This window comes from Eucalyptus grandis, chromosome 2 (genome assembly GCF_016545825.1).
Source record: "Eucalyptus grandis isolate ANBG69807.140 chromosome 2, ASM1654582v1, whole genome shotgun sequence".
NCBI classification, from domain to species: Eukaryota; Viridiplantae; Streptophyta; class Magnoliopsida; order Myrtales; family Myrtaceae; genus Eucalyptus; species Eucalyptus grandis.
Genome location: NC_052613.1, coordinates 7,283,038 through 7,305,414, shown reverse-complemented (window position 1 = coordinate 7,305,414; position 22,377 = coordinate 7,283,038). Strand labels below are relative to the sequence as shown.

The 22,377-nt window shown below is 40.8% G+C and overlaps 2 protein-coding genes and 1 pseudogene across 2 annotated transcripts; all 3 read right to left on the bottom strand.

Annotated features, from left to right (window-relative positions):
* Positions 1–721: 721 nt before the first annotated feature.
* LOC104420432 (flavonoid 3'-monooxygenase) lies at positions 722–6,941 on the bottom strand. Its single transcript, XM_010032277.3, is given in 5 exon segments — positions 722–1,557; positions 1,560–1,632; positions 2,835–3,287; positions 6,287–6,498; positions 6,501–6,941. Coding segments are annotated over 5 exon segments (1,539 nt in total). The 5' UTR covers positions 6,730–6,941; the 3' UTR covers positions 722–985.
* A 3,638-nt stretch (positions 6,942–10,579) lies between these two features.
* Positions 10,580–13,989, bottom strand: LOC104434357 (annotated as a pseudogene).
* Positions 13,990–18,029: 4,040 nt separating this feature from the next.
* On the bottom strand, positions 18,030–20,753 carry LOC104420423 (flavonoid 3'-monooxygenase). The gene is made up of 3 exons (XM_010032273.3): positions 20,240–20,753; positions 19,106–19,558; positions 18,030–19,013 (listed from the first exon to the last, which is right to left on the bottom strand). The coding sequence occupies exons 1-3, from the start codon at positions 20,681–20,683 to the stop codon at positions 18,366–18,368; spliced, it is 1,545 nt and encodes a 514-aa protein (XP_010030575.2). The 5' UTR covers positions 20,684–20,753; the 3' UTR covers positions 18,030–18,365.
* Between the last annotated feature and the right edge of the window lie 1,624 nt (positions 20,754–22,377).

Here is a 22,377-nt window from a genome sequence, read left to right as displayed (position 1 = left end):
TTCCCGGGAACAAAAAAACAGAAAATCTGTTCTTGAACAGAAAAAAAGAATACAAACATGCACGCCCTTAGTCACCAATATTTGAAGTGAAAGTAAATAAGATTGGTTCAAAACTGCCAAACAATGTAGGAACAATGTCCTGGAGATCATATATGGAAGATGTGGACATTGAAATCCTCCAATTTAAGAGGCTTGCTTATTGTACGCATCTCATCTACAATGGATTTAGCATGTTGGAGGAAATGAATAATTGATTCATTCTGTTCCTGTTGCAGACATTGAAGATTGAGATAAAGAAAGAGCATTCGTGTAGCGGAAGCTAAGCCAAAAGAGGTATTGAGAGCATCTTGGTCGGCTTTGCTATTTGGTTTATCAAAAATGAGAAGTAAAACCGATTCTAAGAGGGACTTAGCTAGAAGAATCATGATAAAAGCTTCATGTTGTTGCTAGAGAGTTGTAAATTGGATACTATAAAACGTAGAGAAAGAAAGCAGTGAATAGGTCCGAGTGGACTATGTGTAGAAGAAGGGTTTATAATAGCAGTTATGGTGGTGGCGACGGCGGCGGTAGGATTCTCCAGGGCCATGCTGACTACCCTAGTAGAAAAGAAAATTAATAGGAAAAAGAAAGCTATGGTTGAAAGGGGCATGAGCCCTAAATGGCTTTTGATAACATGTTCAGATAGAAATTGTTGTATATTTTCATTAAGATTAGATGAATATTTATATATCCAAAAGTACATTCCGGAAGATTTACTTGTAAGAAAAGAAATACATAAAGATGGAAAACTTTCCAACTTCCAAAAATAGGGTTCCAAAATCGATAGCCCTATATTTGGTCGATACATGTTGATCTCGTTATCTATCACTTCTACTCTTTTAATCGTCAAACCGCAAGTAGATACAATTAATGTTCGAGCAAATTGCCCTCATTATTCGTCAACCAAATGCGAAAAAAAACTACTGAAATGATGTTCACTAGCTCTTCAACTTGATGCCTTGTAGACATGTGAGGCAAGCCTCGGTTTCGGGTGGACCAACAAAGGCTCGGCTCGCTGTAAGGTGAGCCCGAAAGCTTCATCCATGTTAAGCTTCTCCGGCGAAACGCCGTCAGCCACCTCCCAGTCGAAAGCATGGGCCAACGTCGCGGTCATGAATTGGACCATCCTCAAGCCCAGGCTCATTCCGACGCATATCCGGCGCCCGGCCCCGAACGGAATGAGCTCAAAATCATTACCCTTGACATCGACATTGGCCTTCTCGTGGCCCGGCAGGAACCTCTCTGGCCGGAACGCCAAGGGCTCGGCCCAAGCTTCGGGGTCGCGGGCTATGGCCCACACGTTGACCAGTAGCGTGGCGCCTTTGGGGATGCGGTAGCCATTGATCTCGCAGCTCTCGGCCGCGATTCGTGGGAGGGATAGAGGGGTGGGCGGGTGGAGCCGGAAGGTTTCCTTGACCACGGCTTGGAGGTACGTCAGGCGAGGCAGGTCAAGCTCGGTCACGAGGCGGTCTCGTCCCACCACGGAGTCGATCTCTTCCTGGACTCGGGCCAGGATTCGGGTTGCCGGATGAGCTCGGCGATGGCCCATTCCGTAGTGCTAGAGGAAGTGTCGGTGCCCGCCGCGAACATGGTCTGCAAAAGCGACACATGATGAAACGAGTTCACTACCCGGAGTTCGTCAAGTCATCATAAAACATGAGGTTGACATAATAAATTGTAATCAAAGGATAAAAAGAGCTGTGGAATCTTGATGCATTCTCCACCATCTATGGAGGAGACTAGACGATTCCTGAGGATATAAGAAGCATCAGGCCACCCCCACGGGATATCATCATTCTCCCACTCTTGTTAATGCAATCTACCATGTTAAAAGAAAGCTAAATTCAATTTAAGTGCCCTTAGGTTTTCATGCCACATTTGCCAACGTCCATACTTGTGAATGAGCAAAACCTATCGAATCCGATTTATATAAAGCCCCACACACATGTAAATCTCGTTCAAACCGATATGCATTAAGTGGGGTACACATAATCTAATGATCTAGTATAACACAAGTCAAGGGTGATTGGTTCCCTAGGCAGATTCCTGCCTAGAATCGGGAATTGTATTGAAGTAACAAATCAATAGGAAAAAAATCAGAATATTTGCAGTGCAAAATATTTTACAAATCAGTATGAAGATAATAAATCAAACAGAGTATCAACTAGTTGATCATTTGGAGATCTTTTTTATTAATCTTTTATTGAATTTCCTTGTTGATAAAATTGTTATATTTCCTTGTTGATATATATATATATATATATATATATATATATATATATATATATATATATATATATATATATATATATATATATATCAACTCAAATTTTGAGTTTCTTGACTGGTCTAGTTCAGTTTCTGGGCGGTTCAATGGAACCGACAAAGCACTTCAGGCATTCTCGGCCAAAAACAGAGCAAAACGAGGGTGGCTGTGTTGGTGGTGGCCGTGAGTGGGTTAGCGAAGGCTGTGCGATGGGTTGTCTGTCTGTCCTTGCTCTCGGTTCTGTCTTCCCAATGAACGTGGGTGAGGGGAACGTGTGTACACGTGGGTGATTGTGCTGTTCTTTAAGAATTTAAAAAAAAAAATTAAAACTGATTCGATCTAGTTCAGGCACTCTAGTTCTCACTTGGAACCATAATTGGACCAAAAATCACTAATTTTAATTTTATGAAATAGGAACCGGATCCAATTGACCAATTTGATCTGGTCCTGTTCTTGGCAATTTTCGATTGGGGTGTTTTTATATTTTCACCTCTGCAAGTACTGTTTTAGAGGGAGGGAGGGATTTTACTTGAACCGATGCTTTGATTTCGGTATCCATGAGGTTCCCTCCTTCCTCATCAGCAACATCCTGCAAAGAGATCAGAGTACTCAACAAGTCATTGTGCTTATTCCCACTATTGCTCATGTTGGCCCTGTGCTCCTCCAAAATGGCCGTCCAGAAGGCATCGAAGCGCTTGTGTAGCCTCTTCATCTTGGCCGCGACCCCTTGGAGGTCGAGCCACTCGAGGGCCGGCACGTAGTCGCTAATGTTGAACACGCCGCCCAGCACCATCATCTCCACCACCATCGACCTGAACTCGTCCGCCTTCAGGTTGTCCTGCCCCTTTCCTTCCCCCAACACCCTCTTCCCAAGCATCACCCGCCCTAGCGCGTTTGCCGTGCACACATTGAGCAATTGGGCTAGGTTCACCGAGGCCGAGCCCACATGTGCTAGGGCACACGTGAGTATCGCAACCTCTTCCTGTTATATTGAAATAAATAAGGAGATAAATGGTAAGTCCTTCCATCATGTAAAGATGACCTCATATATTATAGAAGCATGGATAAAAATTGTGCCAAGGAGAACTTGACAAGGTCTAATATAAAAGTGATTTCCTGCACAATATAAAATTGCAACGCAGAAGTTGTGTAACGCCCGTGGAATTCTTTCCACTAAATTGACCCAACGTGAGATGGAAAGAATAATGATAGAGATGTTGAGGTTGATAACAAAATTGGTTTATAACGATCCTTGCTAATTGGTTGATAAAAATTCATTTATTGAACAACCACATGGAGTTATTCATTTTATTTTTGGCCGAATCACAAAATGAATCCAACCTTTCCAGCAGTTTTAAATTTTGTCCCGACCTTCTAATCCTACTTAAAAAAAAAAAATCCAACCTTCGGATCTATTTTAAATCTACCCTTTAGCATCTATTTCTGAGAGAGAATAATCCATTAGATTACTTTCCACATTTCAATTTTGCCCTGACTTTTATTTATTCAGAGGAATAAGTGCATTAGAAATCCTACAACTTGTCGCAAAAGTGCAATTGAATTTTAAAATTTTCAAAAAATGCAATCGAATCCTAAAAATTTCAAAAAGCACAATCAAGTTCTAAAACATGTCACAAAAGTACAATTGAGTTTTAAAACTTTCAAAATATCAATAGAAGGACTTGATTTGACTAATTTGACAAGTTTTAGGACTTGATTGTACTTTTTAAAAGTTTTAAAACTTCATTGTACTTTTGTAAAAAATTTTAATATTTAATTATATTTGTTTGAAAATTTTAGAATTAAATTGCACTTTCTTGAGACTTTCAATGTACTTATCCCTTACACATATTTTGTGCAATTTTTCCCATGCCACCCCTTTCTTTGGTTTATATCTTTTACATCGGAGATCTATGCTCGTGGGGCTGTTGTCAATCCACTGTGAAATAACAACCTATTTTGGGCAAAAAAATAATTAAAAATTATTAGGGTTCATTTTTCAAAAGTTTGTGATTGATAACATGTTGTTATTTTCATAATAGTTCAAAACTATTATGATACCAAATTTTTTTATTTAGTATAATATTCTTGAATTATGTTTGTAAATAAAAAATTAGAAAGAGGTTCTTTTTAAGAGAGTATGACCTTAATGGGAATATTGTGGATAAATTATGCAGAAAAAGGGCAAAATAGTAATTAAAATATAGTTTTGTTTTGCTTTTTTTTTTTTTTTTTTTTGGGGGGAGCTGACCTTGGGGATGTATTTGATATAAATTCAAAAGGTGGGGATTTATTTTGACAACCTAAAAAGTTGTGTATAAATTTTAAAAATGGAGAAAAGCAGAGGATTTTATTGCGACTTGGCCTTTAAATATCAAGTTACTTCTATATGATTGTATCCTAGCTTTTTAAAATGATAGCGGAATTTACGTAAGTTTTTTTTTTTTTTTTTTGTCGGTCCCTACTCTACACTCACTCTCAGATTTTTGCCCTGCCTCTTGCAGGGCGTGAGAGTCGAAACCCATTCCTAAAACTTACGCATCCCCACCCCATCCCCCCTTAAGAAGGTGGGGATTTGAACCCCTCACCTCCCCCTTCAATGTTGGAATGGTGGCCACTGGGGCAAATCCCAGTGGTTAAATTTACGTAAGTTTTTGAGTGAGTGATAAACACAGCAACCCCACAAAAAAGTTAAGTAGAGGATGAAATTCTTTATATTAAATATAAAACTTATGTGTATAGAAAGTTCTAAAACTAGTCAACAAAGTGTAATTGAGTTCTGAAATTTTTAAAAAGTTCAATCAAATTTTAAAAATTATCAAGTCCTTTTTTTTAACTTCGTCCAGCTAGATTAACTAAAAGTACTAATATATCTTATTTTATTACTTTGTTAAGACACGTGACAATGACGTGGCACTTACTAAATATCATGTCAGAAATATATTCAAAAATTGAAAAATATAAACTAAATTAGATTAAAAAATAAAAAGGCCATAAAAAAGATCCAAACTCACTCCCAACAGCTATGGCCAAGCGTTTGCTACCACCACGACCATCAGGGAGGGCTTGGCCACTTGGAACGAGGTTGTGTGTGTGTATATATATATATATATATATATTTTTTTTTTGGTTAAGATATATATATATATTTTACTTTTACTTTTTAATATAATTTAGTTTGAATTTTTTTTTTTGACGTGGCACTTAGGTGGGCACCACACCATCGCTAATGTTTTAAGAAAGTAATAAAATAAGACATGTTAACTTTTTCTGTTAGCCTAGTTGGGCAAAGTTAATAAAATGACATAATTGCATTAAGTTGACAAGTTTTAGAATGTGATTATACTTTTTAAAAGTTTTAGAACTTAATTATATTTTCATGACAAGTTTTAGGATTTCTAGTATACATATCTCTAAAATAAACAACATTTGATATTTTTCGATACATTAGTACACCATATATGCACTTTTTAAAAAAAAAATCCTCAACAAACACCCTATACATATATGTACACCATCTATGCAATTTTTATTTTATTTTTCTGCTAATATTCACTCTTTCCATGTGAGCGCATGGTGGAGCTGGGATAAATAGAGCAACATCAAACCATTTTTCATATAAGCAGGTGATCCTTGAAGGTCTAATACCTTTTCATCTTCCAAGAAAGGGTTTTATCTCTCCCTAGTTTACAGCTCTCTTTTAAGCAAACTAATGGAGCCTTTTTTTTCCCTACTCATTTTAATTTGTACATCATCAAATTAATTAACACATTTATACAAGTGTTTCCATTTATCTTATTTATGAGAAATAGAATACCATTTATAGTAAATTCTCTATGCATACATTCATATAAATTTGATTCATACCGGATTTCAAGCACAATCGCCCGTGTCTGTATATATATTTCCACGTTCATTTACATAGTCACGTCCATATATATGCATATATAGAGATGAACTGGAGCTCATTGAACGGCTCACCTGGCGTACATGCCTAAAATCGTCGAGAGCCTTGCTGGAGAAGAGGTGGACAGTGCTTATCTTCCTCAGCATCCGCCACCTTGAGGCGTATGGTACGGCCCCTATGCCCTGATGGTTGTACCCAAGGTGCTTCCCTGCAGAGCGGGGTGGCCGGCTCAAGAAGTTGGCGTCATGGGTCTTCAGGAACTGGGTTGCCACGGAGCCCGACGCGCCACTACCACATCAACAAGCCCGAGTCGCAGGTGCAGGAGCGGCCCGTAGGACCGAGCTAGGGCCGCCATGGAGCGGTGGGGCATGGGGCCGAGATGGGGTAGGTTCCCGACGAGGGGCCATGGCTTTGGGCCCGGCGGGAGTGCACGGGTAGGCCGAGTAAGGTAGCCGAGGAGGGAGCGTAAGAAGATGGATATTGCTATTGCGGCTAGAATAAAAGAGAGAGGCATCATAGCCTTAGACGAGAGAGTGTTCTTGGATTAGTGTTACCATTTAGATGTGTGTTAAAAGGAATAGAGACTTATGATGGGTGGGTTAGTGACAAGAGGAATGAGGATTGACAAGTGTTAGGTAATGTTGCTGTTGGATAGAAAGCATGCGCTTTGAATAGCTGTTGCATCTCTCTCGCTCTACGCATCACCATTTGACAGGCTCCACAACTTGCCTTTAAGCCATATTTGCCTTTGTTGTCTTCTATTACAGACTAAGGTCCTTGACGATTCAAGAAAGCCACCACTATCTACAAAGATTCAAAAAGGCGTTAGGTTGCACGTCACAAAAATCTGCTCTAATCCAGGAAAAATCGTAGTCATTGTGTCCTCCTTGTGAGGACCACGTGCACAAGGTTGCACATGACAAAATAAAACAAGACAAAACCTAACTCTAACACCATATTAGAATATCCAACCCAAAAACTTAAATTAATTGATGGAAAAAGACCATACAAATATTACAACCATATAAATCTTGTAAATAAGTAATTTGAGATTTTTTAATCGTCCTAACGCTCCTCATGGGTTTGCAAAATTGCTTCTTGCATGTGAAACGGGCTCCTCAAGAAGTCACCCACGTTGAATTGGAGTGGTAGATGCAAGATCCTTCCTTTCGACTAAATTTAGGTAAATTTTTTATTTGATTTCATTGGCGACACATCCTTATTGTATAACGTGAAATTGACGTCATGCTTTCAAGGGATCGCAATCCTTTTCTCTTTCTTCTTATCCAAGAGATCTGTCATGAATATGAGTAGATCCTTAAAAGACTCAAGGGAGAAGAAGCAGGTGGTAGATCCATCCTGGGGTGGAAAACCTCGCAATATCACCTTCCATATTCTCACTTATTCGGAAAGAAAAGCTTGGGTGAGAATTGATGGGGCATGTCAGTAATGAAGGGAGAAGAAGTAGGTGGTAGATCCATCCTGGGGTGGAAGACCACGCAATATCACCTTCCATATTCTCACTTATTCGGAAAGAAAAGCTTGGGTGAGAATTGATGGGGCATATGTCAGTAATGAAGGGAGAAGAAGCAGGTGGTAGATCCCTCCTAGGGTGGAAGACCCCGCAATATCACCTTCCATATTCTCACTTATTCGGAAAGAAAAGTTTGGGTGAGAATTGATGGGCATATCAATAATGAAGGTAGATACTACGTCAATGTTTTGGTACTAATTAGCTCTCTGCACCTAAGGTGAGGTCAGGGGGCTAGATCCCTAAACTCTACGCAAGTCTATCAATCGGTTGCTTATCTTTTTACTCTTGGTTAATAGGCTTGAGCCAAAAAAAAAAAAAAAAAACCTAAATTTAGTCAAAAGGAAGGATTTTGCATCTACCAGTCCAAACTTCTGTCAACCACTTTCCTTATTGTATAATGTGAAGATGACCTCCTTTTTTAAGGGATTGCATTTCTTTTTTACCTTCCTTCTTCTTCGGGAGATCTGTCTATTAAGTATTTTATAAATAATTTATGGTGGACAAACTCGTAAATTTATAAATTTATTTTCTCTATGGTGGATTTTAATTTTCTAATAGCGTGGACACTTTTTTGATCTTAACTCTACAAAAAAAGTTCAAGTTTTGGAATATTTTATCCTTTCATACGTGTGTAAAATTTCTTCATATTTCATCCAAAAAAAAATGAGGGAGAATATTTTCACATCCTTTTTAGTGAACTGACAAGAATCTCTTCTAAAAAAATTATAAGAATTTCATATCATTTCTCTTTCTCTCGTCTCTTCAGTTTTCACCTCCATTTCAAAGAATAAACATCCAAGAATTCTGTATATTCTCCATTATTTCCTTACTATTCCATCTTTCAGTTTTCACTGAGGCCTGGCGCCTTTGGGGATGTGTTAGACGTTGATCCCGCAGCTCCCGGCCGTGATCCGCGGAGGGATAGAGGGGTGGCCGGTGGGAGTCACAGTTTGGGGGTATGTCGGACCGGGGCAGGTCGAGCTCGGTCACGAGGCAGCCTCATCCCGCAACGAAGTCGATCTCTTCTTGGACTCAGGCTAGGATCCTGGCTTGCCGGACGAGCTCGGCAATGGCCTATTTTGTAGTGTTAGAGGAAATGTCGGTGCCGGCCGCGAACATGTTCTGGTAAACAACACCAGCACCGTCAAAACTCATCCGCCTTCCGGTCGTCCCTGCCGCTCCCGTCTCTGAACGCCCTCTTCCCCGTCATCACCCGCCCCGGCGGGTTCACCATGCATACATTGAGCAGTTGGCCCAGGATCAGGGCGGCCAAGCCCGCACGTGCCGGTGCACGTGTGAGTATTACGGGCTCTTCCTGTTACATTAAAATAATTAAGTAAATAGATAGCATCACAAAAGAGAATCGACTAAAATATAGAAGCATGCTTAAGATTCGTGCCAAGGAGAACTTGAAATTACGTAATGTCCACTGAATTCTTTTCTATTACAAGACCCTACGTGATGTGAAAGACTAACGAGAGAGATGTACAGGTCGGTGCCAAAATTGGTTTATTAGATCCCATTAAATTGATTGAAAATGATACATTCATTGAACAATGAATAGGAGTTACTTATTTTATTTATGGCCAAATCACAAGGTAAACCAATTTTGGCCAAAATTGAAATTAGGTGATGTGAAAGACTAACGAGACCAAGGAGACCTTGAAATTACGTAATGTCCACCGAATTCTTTTCTATTACAAGACCCAACGTGATGTGAAAGACTACGAGAGAGATGTACAGGTCGGTGCCAAAATTGGTTTATTAGATCCCATTAAATTGATTGAAAATGATCCATTCATTGAAAAATGAATAGGAGTTGCTTATTTTATTTATGGCCAAATCACAAAGTAAACCCCAACTTCTAGGTAATTTTCCACTTTATACCAACCTTTTAAATCTATGCTAACCCTTTAGCATCTATTTATGAGAGGGAGTAATCTGCTGCTACTTGTGCCTAGGTCCATAGAGGCCGAGCTCGTGTCCATTGATACCAAGCCTAGGACTTTAGTGCCCATGACCGAGTCCTTGGCGCTCAGGCTAGAATCCATTGAGGTCAAGTTCAAGATCTGGGTACTCATGCTTGGGTCTATCTAGGCTAGGCTCGGGACCTTGGTACCTATGCCCCTGTTCATTGAGGTCGGGCTCGATTCCATCGAGGTTGGCCCAGTGCCCATGCCCGAGACCTTGGAGCCCATAGCTCGGTCTAGGCGCCTAGGTCCAGAGCTTGAACTTGAGATCAAGCCTGTGCTCTGGTTGGGGTCCATCAGGGTCAAACCCGAGGCCCTAGTGCCTATGCTTAATTTTCGGACTGCTCAAGTGCAAGTCATTAGTGCTTGAATAAAGTATGTTAATTTAGGAAAATCAAATTAGACTTTCCTAACTAAATGACCAAAACTATTTTCTAGTTCCCTTTCAAGTTTTAGATAAACACAGGAAAGTGTTGTCATTTTCATTAAAAATGGCTTCTTGAAAAATATTTTTAATAGATGTCACATTTTTCGCAAAACAAATGAAATCTATATTAACTTGATTCTGATTAGATGGCAATTTGCGCATGGTGCGGGATAGCCATAAGAACTATAAAATTGTAATAATATTCGAGGGAAAAAATCTATCAATCACAATAGTATTACAGTAAATGAAAAAAAAATAGCCTAGCATCTATCAATCACAATAGGCACCTTTAGATATTACAGTAAATTAAAAAAAAATGGAAGGAGGTTGATCTATCAATCACAATAGGATGCTTTAGATGAACTTACACATAATTGTGAAATAAAGTCGGTGTCTATGACACAGGGGATGGCATAGCCTAGCATACTGACTACATTAATTTTCCCAGAACCATACACACTGAATGGCAGTTGCACGACAGGTTATGTCACCTCCTAATCTGTAGCTAGCTACTGCTCTTTAACCTGCTAAGCCACATGTAGATAGGGCCAGAGTCCAGCTCTTCAATTCAAGGCCTTCTAGAAATGGGAGGCAAGTCTCGGTTTCGGGTGGACCGACAAAGGCTTGGCCCATTGTGAGGTGAGCCTGAAAGCTTCGTCCATGTTGAGCTTCTCCGGCGAGACCCCGGTCGGTCAGCTCCCGGTCAAAAGCATGGGCCAACATCGCCGTCACGAGTTGGACCATCCTCAAGCCCATGCTCATTCCGATGCACATCCTCCGCCCGGCTCCAAACGGGATGATCTCAAATCGTCACCCTTCAAATCGACATTGGGCTCTTTGCCACCCGGCAAGAACCTCTCCGGCCGGAACACCAAGGGCTCGGCCCAAGTGTCAGGATCACGGGCTACAGCCCACACGTTGACCAGCAGCTTGGTGCCTTTGGGGATGTGGTAGCCGTTGATCTCGCAGCTCTCGGCCATGACCGCGAGGTGGATAGAGGCGTGGGCGGGTGGAGCCGGCAGGTTTCCTTGACCACGGCTTGGAGGTACGTCAGGCGGCGCAGGTCGAGCTCGGTCACGAGGCGGCCTCGTCCCACCACGGAGTCAATTTCTTCCTGGACTCTGGCCAGGATTCTGGGTTGCCGGATGGGCTCGGCGACGGCCCATTCTGTAGTGCTAGAGGAAGTGTCGGTGCCCGCCACGAACATGTTCTGCGAAACAACACGCGATTAAATAAGTAATTTCCCGCGAAGAGATCAGAGTACTCAACAAGTAATCGTGCTTATTCCCAGCACTGCCCGTGCTGGCCTTGTGCTCCTCCACGATGGCCGTCAAGAAGGCGTCGAAGCGCTCGTGCAGCCTCTTCGTCTTGGCCACGACCCCTTGGAGATTGAGCTGCTTGAGGGCCGGCACGAAGTCGCTGATGTTGAGCACGCCACCCGGCACCATCATCTCCCACCACCATCGACTTGAACTCCGCCGCCTACGGGTCGCCTCCGCCCTTCCTGTCCCCATACACCCTCATCCCCGACATCGCCTGCCCCAACGCCTTCGCCGTGCTGACATTGAGCAATAGGGCCACGTTCGCCGACGCCGCCCTACATGATGTGAAAAGAACAATGATAGAGATGTAGAGGTTGATAACAAAATTGGTCCAATTCGATCCTTACTAATTGCCTGAAATTGATCTGCATCGAACAATTAAGTAGAGTTATTCAATATATTTTTGGCCAAACCACAAAATAAATCCCATTAAAAAAGTAGTTCTTAATTTTTATCCAGGCATTCTAATCCTATCAGAAAAATATCCAACCCAAATCTGTTTTAATTCTATCCCAAACCCTTAGCATCCATTTCTGAATGGGAATACTTTGTTTGATTACTTTCCAAATTTCAATTTGGCCCAGACTTTTATTTTTCGTATTTTGTGTGATTTTTCTCATGCCACCCATTTTTTCTTTGGTTTTACCTTTTAAATTGGAGATTATTTAGACAGCTTTATATCTGCAAACTTTCATTAAGTATGATATTCTTGATTGTGTTTGTAAATAGAAAATTAGGAATAGGTTCTTTAAAAGAAAGTATGACCTTAATGGGACTATTGCGGATAGATAATGCAAAAAGGAGCAAAAAGGTAGTTATAACTATAGTTTTTGGAGGGGACCTAGATTTTGGGATAGATTTGGTATGAGTTCAAAAGGTGGAGATTTATTTTGACAACCCAAAAAGTTGGGGATAAAATTTAAAAATGGAGAAAAGCTGAGGATTTATACTGCGTTTTGGCCTTTAAGTTCCACATCAAGTTCTTTGTATGCTTGTGCACTAGCTTATTCATACGAGAGCGGGCATTTACGCCTTTAATTAAAAAAAAAAAAAAAAAAGTGAACTTTTTTAAGTGAACCCCCCAAATAAAAAGAAGAAAGTTGGCTAGAGCATAATTTTTTTTCTATGATATTAGATATAAAGAGTATCTTATATTTTTACATACAATAGTAGACCATATATGTACACCATCTATGTCATTTTTGTTTTATTATTTCTGTCAATGGTCCTCACTCTTTCCATATCGGTGCATAGGGGAGCTGGGGTATATATATATATATATGCCCATATCAAATTATTTTTCATAGAGAAAATCCCAAATAAAGGCCTAAAGTGCCATTACTTTCTCAAATAAGAGTCTAAAGTGGATATTCTTTCAAATAAGAGCATAGAGTGATCATATTAGTCTCAAAGAAAGGTTTGAGGTGGACATAACTGTTTTAAATAAGGGCCTAATCTCGCCGACTAGCAAAATTTTTTGTTGATCAAAGATATTTTCATCCAAATACAATTTAAATTAAATTAGATTTTTTTTTAAAAAAAAGCAAAAATATGGGCGGGAGGGCTCCTTCCCATGTGTATTCATTTTTTTAAGTTTTTATTTTTATTTTTATTCTTTTATGGAAATAAAAAATGGAAAAAAGAAAGAAAAAAGGAAAAAATTAAGAAAATAAAAAGACGAAATTTTCATCCAGCAAACAATGAGTTCATACCTTTTTTTAAGACTAATATAACAACTTTATATCATTTTTTGAAACAAGATTCACTTCAAGCCTTATTTGAGGAAGATAATGACACTTCGAATTTTTATTTGAAATAATGTCTATTTCAAGTTCTTATCTGAGAAAATAAGGTTACTTCAAGCTCTTATTTATAATTTTCCATTTTTTTTTCATATAAGCAGTTGCTCCTTGGAGATCTAACCCCATTTCACCTTCCAAAAAAGGGTTTGATCTCCTCTCTAGTTTGCAACTCTCTTTTAACCAAACTAATCGAGCCTTTTTCTTTTCCTATTATATTAATTTGTTACAGATCATAATAATAATTATCACATTAATAAAGTGTTTCCATTTATTTAACTATAAAGAAAAAGAACACCATGTTTGGTAAATTCTCTATGCATGTAATTTATATATGTACACACACATACACACCCATGTTCATTTACGTACACATGTCTATATGTATGCATATATAGAGATGAATTGGAGTTCACTAGGTTACTTACCTGGCGTACATGTCTATAATCGTCAAGAGCCTTGTTGGAGAAGAGGTGGAGGGAGCTTATCTTCATCGGCATTCGCTGCCTCGGGCAGTATGGCACAGACACTATGTCCCGGTAAATGTACCCCAGGTGCTTTGCTATAGAGCGGGGCGGCTGGCTCAAGAAGTTGGCATCATGGGTCCTTAGGAGCTGGGCTACCATGGAGCCTGACGCGGCCAACGCCATGCCAACAAGCCCGAGTCGCAGGTGCAACAACAGCCCGTAGGCTCGGGGTGGGGCTGCCAAGGAGTGGTGGGGCATGGGGCTGTGATTCACTTTTACAATGAGATCAATCACCTCGAGGCAGTTGTTTTAGAGTTATTGACTGAAACAATTTGACTTGCTGCTTTGATGGTGCAGCGTCCTATATTATTATCCATTCCTATAGACGCGATACTTGCTACACCTGCCTCTTCCTCATCGTGTGGCAAATATTGCAAGTATTGTCATCGAACTAGTTACCTTGCGTCTTCTAGCTATTGGCAATGACAGGGACAAACAACTGATCCCGATACAGAGGTCCACTTGCATGCTTATCCACCACTGCCACTACTGTTGAGGGTTCTTTCAATAACTTGTCTGTTTTACTTTATCTTTAAAGAATCTTCGCTCCATTGTTCGAGAATCCGATACCTCTAATTCTTCTGTCTCTAGCATTTCTAATCTGTTTATGACTCTAGGTACTTCTGATTCATGGTTATTTAATTTTGCCTGTTGCAATCACATAACTTCGAACACCAATTTGTTTAAGTCAAAGTTGTTACTCTGATAAACACCTACTATTCATAGAGCTGATAACTCACAGATGCTAGTTGGCCATATAGGAAACAATTCAATATCCACATTGTCATAGCCAAACACTTTCACGGTTCCTAGAATCTCCTTAAACTTGATATTTGTGGGTCGATTATGCGAACTCAGCTTCAATATTCACTTTCCTCTAATAGTTGTCATGTGCAGAATCCAAGGACAGGGCAAATAATTGGGACAGGCCGTAAAGTGGGACGCTTATTCGAACTTATCTCCCTAAAGATTACAAATGCTCTCAGTTGCTATCCTACCACAGTATCATCTGAAACTTGGTATTCTCGTTTGGGTCATACTTCCTTTTTTAGATTAAGTCATCTGATTTCTAGTGGTTTTATATTCAATTACTCTAACATTCCCGATGAGAGGCCATGGCTTTGGGCCGGGCGGGAGCATGCGGGCAAGCTGAGCGAGGTAGCCGAGGAGGGAGCGGAGGATTGAGGCTAGAATGAAAGAGAGAGGCGTCATGGCCTTAGAAGGGAGTGTGTTATTGTTTGAATTAGTGCTACTATTTAGATGTGATTTAAAAGGATTGGAGATTTATGATGGATGGGTTAGTGACAAGAGAAATGAGGAGTGAGTAGGCTAGAGGCTTGTGTATCTGTGTGTTACAAGTGAAGTGGTTGTGTGCATGTGTGAACTAGAGTTAGGTAATGTTACAATTGAATGGAGAGCATACGCTTTAAATAGCTGTTGCATCTCCCTCGCTCTATTCATCACTATTTGGCAAACCCCATAACTTGCCTTCGAGGCGTATTTACCTTTGTTGTTTTCTATACAGGCCAAGGTCCTTGACAATTCAAAAAAAAGCCGCCACTTGTCATCTCCAGGGATTATTATTTTTTTTTTTCAGAGTTTTCATTTTGACAAGGTAGCACATTGCGGAAAATTCGCTCTAATCTAGGGAAAGTCAAAGTCATTGTGTAGCTTTCATGAGAATGTCCGACCAAAACAATTGAATCGGCAAAGTCAGATCACATGCCCAAGGGCACACACAGCACAATAAATTGAGATAGGACCTGACTTAATATATCTAATCCAAAAACTTAAATTGATCGATGGAGGAAGACCATACGAATATTAAAAATAAATAAATCTCGTAAACAGATGATGTGAAATACTTTAATTGTCAAATAGCTTTTATCGACTAGTTACATGTGAGACGGGTTCCGCCGTTGACCCTCCGCCGTTGACCCAAGGCTTCCTTTCTTTCATCACAAAATGAACGACTCTGTCTCCTTTCCCTTTAACATATTATTGCTCATGAAGTTACCCGCGCTGAATTGGTCAAAATGCGGTTTCCTGTGCGAATGCGTTGCCGATGAAATCAAATAAAAAAAAATTACCTAAATTTAGTCAAAAGGAAGGATTTTGCATCTACCAATCCAAACTTCTTTCAACCACTTTCCTTATTGTATAATGTGAAGATGACCTCAAGGAGTCGAATTTTTTTTTTCTTCCTTCTTCTCGATGAGATCTGTCTAAAGTATTTTATAAAAGGTTTTGTTGGCATAATAATTTTTGAATTATTATGAGAATAACAGTTTATTGTAAGTTACAAATTATTAAAGAAGTAAACCCCACAATAATTTATAATTATTTATTATTTGATTTTTATGATCTAGAACATAATTTTATTCTCACAATAGATTGGAGTTTGTCATTCAATACTTTTTCTTTTAATAAATATTCTATGGTGGACAAACTCGTAAATTTATAATTTTATTCTCTCTCATGGATTTCAATTATCAAATAATGTGGACATTTTTTCATCTTATCTTAGCTTTACCAAAAAGTTCAAGTTTTGGAATATTTTTATCTTTTCTTATATGTGTAAAATTTCTTCATATTTCATCAAAAAATAAAATAAAATTGAGGGAGCATATTTTCATACATTCTTTTTAGTGAAGACTGACAAGAATCTCTTTAAAAAATAATATATATGAATTTCATGTCTTTTCTCTTTCTATCATCTCTTCAGTTTTTATCACCATTTCAAAGATTAAACACCCAATAATCCTATATATTCTCTATTGTTTCCTTCTATTCCATCTTCCAGTTTTCACCGAGGCCCGGCGCCTCCGGGGATGTGGTAGCCGTTGATCTCACAGCTCCCAGCCGCGATCCGCCGGAGGGATAGAGGGGTGGCCGGGGGAAGCCACGGTTCTGAGGTACGTCAAACCGGGGCAGGTCGAGCTCGGTCACGAGACGGACTCGTCCCACCACGGAGTCGATCTCTTCCTGGACTCAGGCCAAAATTCCAGGTCGCCGGAGGAGCTCGGCAATGGCCCATTTCGTAGTGCTAGAGGAAGGGTTGGTGTCCGCTGCGAATATGTTCCGCAAAACAACACCAGCACCATCAACTCCACCAACATCGACTTGAACTCATCCGCCTTCGGGTCGCCCTGCCACTCCCGTCTCCGAACACCAGCTTCCCTTCATCCGCCTTCAGGTCGCCCCGCCGCTCCCGTCTCTCTATCACCAGCTTCCCTAGCATCGCCCGCCCCGGGGCATTCGCCATGCACACATTGGGCAGTTGGCCCGGGATCACGGGGCCGCGAGTATGGCGAGCTCTTCTTGCTACCTTAAAATAAACAAGTAATTAGATAGCATCGCGTAAGAGTATCGACTAAAATATAGAAGCGTGTTTAAGATTTGTCCATCGAAATCTTTTCTCTTACATGACCATACCTGATGTGAAAGATTAACAATAGACATATAGAGGTTTGGTGACATAATTGGTTTATTAGATCCCTTTAAACTGCTTGAAAATGATCCGTTCATTGAACAATGACTCGGAGTTATTTCAAGTTTACACTGACCTTTTAATCCTATTAAAAAGTATCCAATCTTTCAGACCTATTTCAAATCTATCCCTGACCCATTAGCATCTATTTTTGAGAGGAATAACCCACTGCTAGTGCTTGGGTCCATTGAGGTCAAGCTTATGTCCAATGATGCCAAACTTGGGACCTTGGCATGCATGACCGCGTCCTCAACACCCAAGCTAGAGTCCATCGAGGTGGAGTTCGAGACCTCGGTACCTATGCTTGAGTCCATCGAGGCTAAACTTGGGACCTTAATACTTATGTGCTTATCCATTGAGGTTGGCCTAATGCCCATGCCTAGGACCTCGATCCTTGGCACCCAAGTCAAGTGCCCAAACCCAGGATCGAGCCTGTGCTCGGGCCGGGGTCTATAGAGGCTGAACCTGGGCCCTGATGCCCATACTATATTTTCCGATTGCTCATGTGCATGTCATTAGTACCCGGATAAGGCATGATTATTTAGGAAAATCAAATCAAATTTTAATAACCAAATGACGAAAAGTAATTTTCAATTCCTTTTTAGATTTTAGTCAAACCATCATTTCCCTTAAAAATGGTTTTTTGAAAAATGTTTTCTAGAAATGTCATATTGTATCGCGAAATAAATGAAGCATTTATTGGGTTGGTTTTGATTAGACAGCGACCCACGCGGTAAGAGTTGGACAATTGCAATAATATCTGAGGGTATTACAGTATATTAAAAAAAAAAATCTATCAATCACAATAAAATGCTTTAGATGTACTTTAACACATAATTGTGAAATAAAGTTTGTGCAGATGATGTAGGGGATGTGGTAGCTTAGCACATTGACTGCATTTATTTTCCTAGAACCATACAGACTGGATAGCAACTGAGGATGGATATAGAGTCGTCTCTCTACAAGGGCAACTAAGCTTTGATCGGTAGGATAATGTTACGGTAGATGGGAAGCTGGTAAAGTAGCTGCATGTAAGGTTGTATCACCTCCTAATTTGTAGCTCCGGCCAATGTTCATTAGCTCTTCAACTCAATGCCTTGTAGACATGGGAGGCGAGCCTTGGTTTCGGGTGGACCGACAGCGGCTCGGCCCGTTGTAAGGTGAGCCCGTAAGCTTCGTCCATGTTCAGCTTCTCCGGCGAGACCCCACCGGCCAGCTCCCAGTCAAAAGCGTGGGCCAACGTCGCGGTCATGAGTTGAACCATCCTCAAGCCCATGCTCATTCCGATGCATATCCTCCGCCCCGCTCCGAACGGGATGATCTCGAAATCGTTACCCCTCACATCGGCATTAGGCTTCTCGCCACCCGGTAGGAACCTCTCCGGCCGGAACACCAGGGGCTCGGCCCAAGCGTCGGGGTCACGGGCTATGGCCCACACGTTCACTAGCAGCTTGGCGCCTTTGGGGATGTGGTAGCCGTTGATCTCGCAGCCCTCGGCCCCGACCCGCGGGATGGATAGAGGAGTGGGCGGGTGGAGCCGGAAGGTCTCCTTGACCACAGCTTGGAGGTACGTCAGGCGGGGCAGGTCGAGCTCGGTCACGAGGCGGTCTCGTCCCACCACGGAGTCGATCTCTTCCTGGACCCGAACCAGGATGTCGGGGCGACGGATGAGCTCGGCGATGGCCCACTCGGTAGTGCTGGAGGAAGTGTCGGTGCCCGCCGTGAACATGGTCTGCGACACAACACAAGTTGAAACGAGTTACATTACTTGCAGTTCTTTAAGTTCTTAAATATAGAGAGCGAAAGATAGAGAGAGAGTGGTACTAGAAGAAATGCTTTGATCTGGTCGTCCGTGAGCTTCCCTCCTTCCTCATCAGCAATATCCCTGGAAGAGATCAGAGTACTCAACAAGTCGTTGTGCTTACTCCCGGCCTTGCCCATGCCGGCCTTGTGCTCCTCCACGATGGCCGTCAGGAAGGCGTCGAAGCGCTTGTGCAGCGTCTTCGTCTTGGCCATGACCCCCTGGAGGTCGAACCGCTGGAGGGCCGGGACCAGGTCGCTGATGTTGAACACGCCCAGCAGCTCCATCGACTCCACCACCATCGACTTGAACTCGTCCGCCCTTGGGTCGCCCCCGCCGTTCCCGTCCCCAAACACCCTCTTCCCCAGCATCACCCGCCCCAGCACGTTCGCCGTGCACACGTTGAGCAGTTGGGCCAGTTTCTTCGGGGTCGAGCTCACATGTGCCAGCGCATGCGTCAGTACGACAACCTCTTCCTATTACATTGGAAGTTTTAAAATTTTATGAATTTTAAAGTTTTATTGGACCAAAAAGGATCTAAAACTTAAAAAAAAACAATTAAGTCATTTCTTTAACTTCGCCCAAACATAATGTTTTTTATTTATTATTGTTTTCTCTATACTATGCAGTGCGACGTGACTAATAAATAGAGCATATGACTAAAACGATGCCAAGCTTTAGTTCAAAAATGATTTTATGACCCATTAAAAAAATTGGATTAAAAATAAGCTAAATTTATTATAAAAAAAAAGAAAGAAAGAAAAACCAACCGAGGGCATGCAACTGGCCACTGGCCGGCGCACTAATCCCGATTGAATTATATAAGTAACCAAAATAGTAGGTCCTTCCTTTATATAAGGGCACCGAATAGACCATGGAAGCAGGCCAAGATTTAAAATTGACTTGCGGAGAAGTTCAAATTCAACACAGATTTTGGGGGTCATGGTTTTTTTTTTTTTTTTTGAGCAATTGGGGGTCATGGTTGACCTGCCGGATTCTATCCTCTAATAGGACCCTGAATGATGTGAAAAGAATAGTGACAGAGACGTAGAGGTAGACAACAATATTCGCTTACAACTATCCTTCTCAATTGATGGAAAATGACCCGTTCATTGAATAAACACTCTTTCCATATAGAGAGATGAGTTGGAGCTCACATGGCGAACATGTCTATAATCATCAAGAGCCTTGCCGGAGAAGAGGTGGATGGAGCTTATCTTCCTCAACATCCGCCACCTTGGTCCGTACGGCAAGGACACCAGGTCCTGGTAGTTGTACGAGAGGTGCTTCGCCGCGGAGTGGGGCGGGCGGCTTAAGAAGTTGGCTTCGTGGGTCTTCAGGAATTGGGATGCCACGGAGGCCGACGAGGCCACCACCACGTCGACGAGCCCGAGCCGTAGGTGCAGGAGCGGCCCGTAGGCTCGGGCTAGGGCTGCCATGGATTGGTGGGGCATGGGGCCGAGGTGGGGCAGATTCCCGACGAGGGGCCATGGCTTCGGGCCGGGTGGGAGAGGGCGGGAGGGCCGAGCGAGGTAGCTGAGGAGGGAGTAGAGGATGACGGAGATGGCTACTGTGGCCAGAATGAGAGAGGAAGGCGTCATGGCCCTCAGATAGAGTGTTGTTATTTAGATGTGTGGTGTTCACAATAGAAATGAGGAGTGAACAGGCTAGAAATGGCATGGTGTGTTATAACCAGAACCCAATTTATACTGTGCCAAGCAAGAAGATCATGACACTTAAAAAAAAAAAAAAAAGCCACCGGTTCACTTTGACCAAGATAAAAAAATTTGATTATCTTTTTATTGTGAAAAGTTGGGACATCACATCAGATGGGGACTTACATACGCGTGAAATTTGCTTTACTATTTACTTAAGAAACTTTGACCAAAAAATATAGTTAACAAATTTACCAAAAAGGTAGTAACTCGTGCACGCTTCATATGGATCGGATTCATTCCAACAACCTCCATTAAGACGTCCCTTTCTTAAATAAAAATATTGGGGAAATGAATATTTTTTTTTTGTTTATGTCTTCACGCGATCTTACGTTATTTCATATATTCGATGATGAATGTATAATCTAAAAACACTAATTTGAGTTTCCATTTTATAATGCTCATATTTTCCATATGTTTTTATGGTTAATGAATTGTACCGACAAATGTTTTAATTTATTGCAATTTTTCAATTAATAATATAAGTGGAATCTAAGTAAACCTTGGAATCTGTGATAAGGTAGGTTCCAAGTTCTAGGAAATGCAGGATGGACGGCGGTTCCAAAAAAATGAGGAACATGTTTCAACAGATAGGTTCTAAGTTCCAGATTCCAAACGGAACATGTATGGATCCTGGAACCTCTTATCCCCATTCTCTAGTGGCTCATGGATATTCCAAAAATATAAAAAATTAGGATAGGAGTTGAAAGAATGAAACCCACCTAAAAATATGACCTATTAAAATATTTCAAAATAAGTTCATTGGAAATCCTAAAACTTGTTACAAAAGTGTAGTTGAGTCTTAAAACTTTCAAAAAATACAATTCATTCCTAAAACTTATCAAGAAAGTGTAATTGAGTTCTAAAACTTTCAAAAAGTGCAATCAATTCCTAAAACTTGCTAATAAAGTACGATCGAGTCCTAAAATTTTTTAAAAAATGTCATTAACGTAAGGATTTGATTGGACCAATTTAGCAAGTTTCATTACACTTTTAAAAATTTTAGAACTCGATTGTACTTTCATGATAAGTTTAGGACTCCATTACACTTTTGGAAAGTTTTAGAACTGAATTGTATTTATTGACAAATTTTAGGATTTCAAATACACTTATTGCAAATATTTTGGTTAGCTCCATGGAAAGGATGTGTATCCACCTAAAGAGGGAGTAGAAATTCCTCCATTCTAAATCTTCTTCAAGTCAATAATAATTCAAATGTTTCCTAACTAGGCGATTCTGTAAAAAAAAAAAAAAAATTATGCCACATGCAATGTGTGTGCATTTTTCGTTAATTCTCAAAAGAATTCAGCATTAATGGCGTATTAGAATTAGTCAATTGCAATAATATGTAAGGATGTTTCTATAAATAAAAATCTATCGATCAAAATTGCTAACTAAACCAACATAATGGGTTGTGGACTGGTTGAGACGTCGAGGATGAAAGCGTAGCCAAATTGATGCATAACTAATCATTATTGATTCTTTTTCATAAGAAAAAAAAATTCCTTCCTAATTTTCATTATAATAGTAAACAGAAGTACATGTAAACCCCAATTGATTTAGCTATTGTTGCAGAGTCA